Source organism: Ochotona curzoniae, unplaced genomic scaffold, assembly GCF_017591425.1.
Source record: "Ochotona curzoniae isolate NIBS_2020 unplaced genomic scaffold, NIBS_Ocur_1.0 scaffold_3223, whole genome shotgun sequence".
NCBI lineage: Eukaryota > Metazoa > Chordata > Mammalia > Lagomorpha > Ochotonidae > Ochotona > Ochotona curzoniae.
This window is the reverse complement of record NW_024467108.1, coordinates 628113-636741: the sequence shown is the minus strand read 5'-3', so window position 1 is coordinate 636741 and position 8629 is coordinate 628113. Positions and strand designations below refer to the sequence as shown.

The 8629-nt window shown below is 40.6% G+C and overlaps 1 protein-coding gene across 1 annotated transcript; it reads left to right on the top strand.

Annotated features, from left to right (window-relative positions):
• The first annotated feature begins 5443 nt into the window (after positions 1-5443).
• Positions 5444-6385, top strand: LOC121145419 (olfactory receptor 52H1-like). Its single transcript, XM_040964250.1, has one exon. The coding sequence runs from the start codon at positions 5444-5446 to the stop codon at positions 6383-6385; it is 942 nt and encodes a 313-aa protein (XP_040820184.1).
• Positions 6386-8629: the final 2244 nt, after the last annotated feature.

Here is an 8629-nt window from a genome sequence, read left to right as displayed (position 1 = left end):
CGCCCACGTTAACCTCTTGTTCTCTGGACCTCAGCGACTGTGTCATGATACTTCTGACAGATGTTCACCTTAAACTGGGTTGGTTAGCAGGCAGTAGTTGCAGTTAGGAGAAAAGTTCGAGTATTCTATGGAAAGCAGGGTGATCATGGTGGACAGAAACTAGTGGGCTTGTTTTATTTTTAAAAACTGAAAGAACAGATTATGACATCTTCACCATAGACTGATCAATGTTTCCCTGGTTTGAAGAGTACACAATATATTCATGAATTGAGATATCAAATGGTACCCAAAACTTTTTTGACTCAAAAAAAAAAAAATAAAGATTTTTTTTAAAAAAATTGAAAAGCACAAGTAAAAAGAAAGGATGAGGAAAAGCACTTCCTATGGAAGTTCTTCCTCTGGTGTCTCCCTCTGGTTCTTGTCTGAAGAGCAGGTCCGGCCCAAGCAGAAGGATGAGCGAGGTTAGTGATGCTGAGAGAAGATCAGTATGCTCATGATTCTGCCCTTGGAGACCCTAGGGTGTATAGGATGGATGGCCAAGCCGCAGAGCAGGGCAACTTCACTCTGGATGGCTCCCTCCCGCAGGGAGGACAAGCCATGAAGAGACACTGCACGTTCCCATGACAGCAGTTACCCTGCAGCTGTCCCCAAACTCTCTAAGGTCCCTGTTTTATTTTCTCCTGGTATCTGTTTCCTCCCTGAGCACAGCCAAGCCTTCCTCTCCTCTCTGCTGCTCACTGTGCCAACCTGGTCCTGAAGGCTGAGCTGTGACCCTGAGACCTCCCGCCCTCACTAAGACTTCTCAGAAAGTTCCTATGTTCTTTAAAAGAATGTCCGTCCGGCTTTTGGATATAATGTTTTGTATTAAACTCTAAGAATCATGTAGTCTAATTTGGTGTACCTCAGTCATCCTTACTGAGTTGTATGTTTGTTTTGTTTGTGTGAATCATCATTTTATCTTTTTAAGTACTTAATTTTTATGATAATTTGTAAAGCTTAGAGATTTCCCTCCCAATCTCCTTTACGCCTCCCCCAACTGTTTTGGCTGTATCGTAACAAAAGTACAATCCTGCAGCAACAGACTCAAGTCCATCATTCTTCCGTTTATCATGAAATTGTAGGAATGGAAATTGTAGAAGGTCCAACATTCTGTTGTCAGGATATAGATAACAGTTGATTGGGAGTCCGTCTTTTAGATTATTTTATCTTGTATTGCAGAAATCAGGATAATGCAGAACTCTATTGTTACTGCCTAAAGTTTATCCTGTTCCTCATCTGTTAACATTTGTCTCATTGACTTTAGTGCTTCAATTTGGTGCATGCTTGCATATTGCAGTTGTGCTGCCTTCTTCAGGAATAGAGCTTTCTTGTTATCTGATGATTTCACAAAATTTATTTTTCTGTGTATGCAGTGAGTTTAGACCTTCCTTCCACTACTGATTTACTAAAAACTTTGAAAATGAGAAAAACTACCTCTTCCTGGCCTTTTGGCTAAGGTCAAGTGAAAATGACCAGGGCAGTGCCAGGCTGACTCCAAGAACTCTATACTGTTCTCCCACATGTGTGGCAATTGCCCAAACACATGAACCAACTTCTATTACTTTTCTCAGTTAACTAACAGGGAGTTGGATTGGAAATGGAGGTTCCAGAACATGATCCCAGCTTCTATCTTTAACATCTGTACCACGACCCATCCTGGCTGCAGATGTTGAAAAGTCAGGATAGGAAAATTTAGAGAGTGGCTGTCCTAGAGAGGAGGAATACATAGGAAAGAATGTGCAATTTTTAGTTAAGGATAAGAGATATGAAAGGGTGGATGTTGTATGTTGATAATGTCTATCTATGTTTCGGGATGCTGACAACCTCACCTGATCCTGCTCAGATCATTATCTTGAGTCTTACACTTTCAGTACACCGGGGCAGGTGGGAGTGTGATGAAGCATTGCAAGTGTGTAGAACCTATGATTAACTCATGTTTTGCTCTTTTGTCCCTAGGATGTGAATGACATCATTAACAGGTATGTTTGAGCCCAGGGCTGGTCCTTTGCTGCTGTGAGAAGAGGTTTTTGTAGGCAGTAGAATTAGCTGGGATTGATTAAAACAAAAACCTGCTGTGGAGAAGGCAGATTTAGATGCATGATACTCTAAATTTCTGCTGATATTTCACAGTTTGAATATCCTGTGACTATGTAGACTAGATTAGGTTTTATGATAGAGAAATTTAGGTAGTGGGAAGTCATGATACAGTGTCAGTATTGATATTTGAGAGAAAACATTTTAAAGTCAGATGTGTCTGCCACCCCACCGACTGCTTTTGGCTTGTAGGATGGTTCACAGCTTAGCCTTGTGGTCAGGAATTCACTGCACTGGCTCCATATTACTTGGATTGGGCACCCCTACATGATCCTCTACCCCACTGGCCGCTTTTGGTTCGTGGAATAGGGGCCACAGCTTCCTGAGTCAGAAATTCATGGTGCTGGGTGCTTGAAGCAGCTGGTAACACCTGCTTCCTGTGTGGCAACGAGCTCTGGGGACGTGGGGGTGACAAATTACTGCCTAGAAACAGTGAAAGATATTGATTTCATGAAGTAATGGTGCCATTCATTGAAGCAATATTTATAACTATGTACCAAATGATCTTGCATCCTTACGACTTTTATCCTGTCACTATGCATTAACTGTGATTAAAAAAAAAAAAGACAGCGACAGAGTATGATGGGGGATGCTTCTGGCTTATTTAACTTAGTGTAATGATCTCAAATTGAGTCTATTTTAGTGCAAACATATTTGAAATATGTGCATGTATTTTTCATAATAATCGTTTTTCATGACCTTCTGAAGGCCTTACACATGTATGCAGGAATGTGTATGCTTGCAAACTGAGAAACTACTCATAAAATTTCTGATTTGTTTTCAGATCAATGTCCTAGAGACAGGATATCCACAGGCTACTAAAAGACCCAGCTGATTTCCATCTCAAGGGAAACGTGTTAATAGGGCTGTTTCTGTTCCTTAGGTTGGAATCGAAAATGAAGTGGCCCATAGTACCTGATTATCTCTTGGGGATACAGGCAATTGCATAAATCTACTCATTCTTCCCCTTGTTAGAAACCCTGGCCTAAGTTTTCTTGCCTTATTTTAATAAATATTTCCCACTGAATCTCTGAATTAAAAAACAGAAGACAAATTACATCTGGTGAGTTGAAAACTGAATCGTATCAGTGAGAAAGAAAACCCTACCCTGGCTCTCTTATTTTATCAACAAGTGTGGTCTCTAGTTTACTCAGAGTATCATGCTTTGGGAGATACGATTGTAGGAGAAATGGGGCACCGATTACATTCCTAAGGAGGCGGACCCTGGCTGGTAACTGCTGAGTCCAAGTGCAGACCAACTAATGTGACTAGTGATTGGGAGGGAGAGTTCTTTGGGCGGGTAGCACGCATGTAACCAAAACAGGCTTGGCTGAAGCAGCAGCCCTTGGTTTTCTTTCTGTTTCCCTTTGTGGTTTTAATGATTCATGGTTAATTTCTTTCCCCCATTAAATATATTACTTGTGACCCCAAGGAAATGTCCTTCCTGCTAGGAGGATGTAAATCTGTGTTTGCAGAGGCTGATCTGCAAACTGGTCTAAATTACAGATCTGTCATGGGGTTTTAGAAGTCTACCCGCTTTTCTGGCCACGGGGGAGCATATGAGCATCACTTTAGGGAGGACTTTTTGAAGATTTTGTTGCTGTATGTTTTCCATAGAAGTTCAGTGTGTGTAGGGGTTCAGTGTGCGTGAGATGCATATGGCTTCGAGGGTTGTGTACACCTGAGGGGTATCCTCTGCACAGTGGGGATCAGCTACCTTGCCTCCAGTGTGTGTAATATCTTCATTTTACCTAATCATGGATTCTACCAGGGACAGTATTAAGAGAGAAGCTCTGTCACTGAAGTTCTGACTGGGGACCTGGCTGAAATGTCATAAAATCTGCAGTGGGTGATTACACCTGCTTTGCTTAGGTAAAATACTGCAGATCCTTGGCAGACAGAGTAATGTAGAGATGTTGTGAGTTGATCACAAAATACACTTATTTGTAAATTAATTATATAAAAAGTATTCATTTGACAGCAGGAATAGAGGAGGATGTGAAGGAGAGAGAATGGGAGGAAAGGAGAGAGAGGAGAGATTGTTCTACTGAATCCTACTGATTCCTTCCCCAAGCGCTGGCAGCTGGGAACTCAGCCTCTCTGCCTTCCTCCAGTGCCTGCATCAGTAAGCACCTAGACTCAGGAGCTGGAGCCAGAGCTTGAAGCTGACTATTCCCAGATGGACTCAGGCATTCGAATCACTAGCTGGACATTTCCCTGTTTCTTTTCTTCAAAATTTTTTTCCAATGACTAAATTTGCTGGTGTTTCAAAGTGGTCTGAACATGGTGCACGTTTTGAAGAGCTCTCCATCGCCGTGGTCCCTGGTGCCAGGTGTTCCTGACTCCCTTTGTTTTCCCTTTCGAACACACTTTTTACACAGCACACAGAAATACAATTACTAGTCCAGAGCAGTTTGAGTGCAAAAGCCACCTCCAAAGGTGGGCCCTACTTCATGTACAGCTGTAGATTTCTGCAGATGGGGTCCAAGCACTGTGATCAAGACATGAAACTTTACGGGCAAAATCTTTCTCTTCTTTATTTAACCTCTGGGAAATGAGAATGTGCTCTGCCAAACGTTCCTTAGGATAAATCTCCCTGATGAGGGAAGCTTTGTCCGACCCTTACTTTCCAGTGTTGGAAGTCATAAATCGTCTTGTGGGATCACTGTCCTCTTCATACAGGGACTGCTGCTGTCTTGTCCCTTTGTGTTTTGTGATAGATGCATTCTTTCATATTCACATTCCAGTAAGCACACCTGACCCGAACCATTGTTCAGTCCTTGTGAAACTAGGTTTTAGAGTCTGCCCTTTCCTTATCTTTCTCTTGTTTTATCTAAACCCTCAATTCATTTTTTTATTAGACTTTTTGTCTGAGAAAGTAATAATTTGCTCTATAAAATAATCTCTCCCTTTTTCTTGTGATTTGTCTTCACCTAATATGATAATTTTAAAATAAATTTATTTAAACCCTCTCCACACACCACCACTACTTTTCTCTTCATGCCTGATTTTTTTTGTTGATTTTGAACTTGTGCCTACACTACGTAATACACATGGAGATAGGAGACATAACTATCTGTGTTTCATTATGTAAAATTGACCCTCAAAAACAACACTTGGTATGGTTTGTTAATGCCATATAAAGAAGTCATATACAAAGAAAATGGAATCAGTGGCAAAGAGAAGGAAAAAAGTTAGCAATCCCTATCAGTATTCAGCTGTAGAGTAAGTCTGTTGGCTTGTTCAGCCCATTCTAACAATGGTGTATTCTCAGGACTCAGCAGCCAGTGGATTCCAGGCTGAAGAAACCATGGACAATGCGAGCTGTTACAACCCCAGCTCCTTTATCCTTCTTGGAATACCTGGCCTGGAAAGGTTTCATGTCTGGATCGGGATTCCCTTTTGTGCCATCTATGTTGTGGCTATTGCAGGCAATGGCATTCTCCTCTACCTCATTGCAGTTGAGTACAGCCTCCATGAGCCCATGTTTTTCTTCCTGTCTATGCTGGCCACCACAGATCTCATCTTGTCCACGGCCACTGTGCCTAAACTGCTCAATAACCTCTGGCTTGGCTTCCAAGAAATAAGCTTCTCTGGCTGTCTCACTCAGATGTTCTTCCTCCACTTCAGCTTTGTGGTGGACTCGGCCATCATGTTGGCCATGGCATTTGATCGCTACGTGGCCATCTGCTTCTCCTTGAGATACAACACCATCCTCAACCCACAGCTGATTGTCAAGTTGATGGTGACCATTGTGGTGAGGAGTTTCTTGATTATTGTGCCAGATGTTTTTCTGGTAAAACGTTTACCCTTTTGCCGGACACGCATCATCCCACACACCTACTGTGAGCACATAGGTGTTGCTCGGCTCTCTTCTGCTGATATCTCCATCAATGTCTGGTACGGATTTGCTGTGCCTCTCATGACAGTTGTCTCTGATGTCATCTTTATCGGTGTTTCCTATATCTTCATCCTCCGTGCTGTTTTTCAGCTCTCATCCCAGGGTGCCCGCCAAAAGGCCCTGAGCACCTGCGGGTCCCACATCTGTGTGATTCTCATGTTTTACACACCTGCCGCCTTCTCCATCCTTGCCCATCGCTTTGGACACAGTGTCCCTCAAAATGTACTCATCCTATTTGCCAATTTCTATGTGGTCATTCCTCCTGCCCTAAATCCTATCGTTTATGGAGTAAAGACTAAACAGATCCAGGAAAAATTTGTTCTGCTCTTCTCATTTCAGAAGAAACAATGAATGGAAACTGAAGAGGATATTGAGGTAAAATTGATTTGGTGTAATTCTTTTTTTTTTTACAACTTGGAAAGAAATCAAAATAAAGTTGTGACACCTGTTGATTTGAAATGTCAGCATTCTACTAATGTGTCAAGTGTAGGCCAGAGGGAGAAGCAGGAAGAAAATACTCTAAATTCTTTCAAAATCAAGTGTCTTTGTTGTTTACATTTTTTTAAAGCATTTGTGCTAAGAAGCTGATGATGAATACAGAGGAGTACCAAAACTGAGGTGTTTCAATGGTCTTTACAGCTGATGTTGAGATATTGGAAGGATAGATATTTCCTCACATGTAACTCTCCCCAGTGTGTTGCTCACGTTTTGTGGTAAAGGACAAGCCCCTGTCTTCCTTTATTGGGTAGTTACCAACCCTCTCTAATTACCAAACAGTATCTATATATCATTAATGACACCTACCATGTCCTCTAATTCTGCTTTATTAATTGCCTGCTCAGATTACATAGAATTGGTTATATGTTAGTCTGTTTTTTTTTTTAAGTTGCAGCATCTAAGAACAATCTAAACTTTGTTTTTTCACAAGCCTTATCTTGTATTTTACATTTATCAAAATAACCAATATAAGAACTATGGGAGTGTGATATTAATTTGATTCACAAATGAAGTGATAGGCACACATATTGAGGAAAGGTAACAAGTGCTTCTGAACTCTGACCTCTTGAACTAAGTATCTGTTTGCTTAAAAGGCTCACCAACTCTTCAGACTTAATTTCTCTGAAACCTGAAAACGTACTACATTACCCTGTGAAAGAAATTCACTCTTAACTGTTTTCTTTATAGCAGATGATACCACTAAACGTAAATCCCAAACCAGAAAATATGCCTTGTCCTATATTTTTCCTATGTTGTTATCATCCAACAAAACGAACATCTGAGCTGCATATTTGAGTCTGCAGTGTTTATAAATCATTGAAGTGGAAATATCCATCATATTCTCACCTTTCCTCTGAGGGTAGAGCTTGACTGGACCCTAACTAGTCTGTCTGCATTTCTTTCTTTGATACAGATACTACAGATAATAAAATCTCTTTGAGACTATTTCAGTCTTCTTTTAAAAGCTAATACGCTTAAATATTCTCTTCGAAGGTCCTCCAATTTTACTCCTTGCTGTTTACTTATCTACCAAAGCATGGGGACCATCTTATGAGCATCATTCCTGTATAACTGTGTTGTTTTGCACCACTGAACTCTGCTGTGGTCCCACCGTCCTTGGGTTCAATAAAAGTATTGTACTTTCTTAGGATCATTGCAGGAAGTTAATTGATTAATTGCAGGACTTAATTAATGATAGAAACTCCCTTAAAACTCTGTATGTTTATTTACACTTAGTGCATACGCTTACAGGTCATTTGTTTGAGCCAAAATCTCAAAAGTTATGGCTTTCTTTTACATTGCAGTACTCAGAGTCCTGTTACTTTACATAAAACATAAATGTGTGGATTAAATGTGCACTCAGTAGAGCTGGGTAGGAGGTAAGCATTTTAGTATTAGGAAACTATGCTAGAGAACTATTATCAATACCTAAAACTCCACTGGAAAGGAAGCTGTGCATTTCGTTCAAGATGAACATGTGAAATCACTATTGAATTAATAAAGATTGTGGGTCTCTGTGTGTGGATGTATGTGCTGTCATTTTCCCATGGATTCAGAAAGCAATAAGCAAGGGCTGTTTTCTTTAGGTCACCATTTCAATACACATTTACTTGCTTGTATACTTATTTACACCTGTGTTATGAGCTACTTGAAGAGAGGAACTCAGTCTCAGGCAGGTCCCCAATGAATATACCTGACATACCATATGTTCTCAAGAAATATTTCACGCACATTCAAACTGCAGAAGAAATTTCTTGCTCCAAGTCATGTTTGCCAACTTTCACTCTTTCCTTCTCTCACAGACTTGTTACACAGACAATGCAATATGCATCTCTACTTTCAAACCAAAGATGAACTCCCCGTGAAACAGTGGAGTTTGAGGATTTGGCAGGGGGGAAAGGGGCATCCCGGAGTCTATAGAACTGTATCATAAAATAATAAAATAAATAAATTTAATCTTAAAACATTACAAGGAAAACTCTTGGCATCATGGTCTTAGGTCCTAAGTTGGTCTGTCTCCCCTGCACACTCAATTGAAAGAGTATGTACAACTTTTATAGAACACAGTATGGAGATTCCTCAGAACTGAATGAAATA

What these genes read in the sequence shown, in the direction of transcription:
- LOC121145419 (XM_040964250.1), top strand. Translation starts at nt 5,444, where the DNA reads ATGGACAATGCGAGCTGTTACAACCCCAGCTCCTTTATCCTTCTTGGA.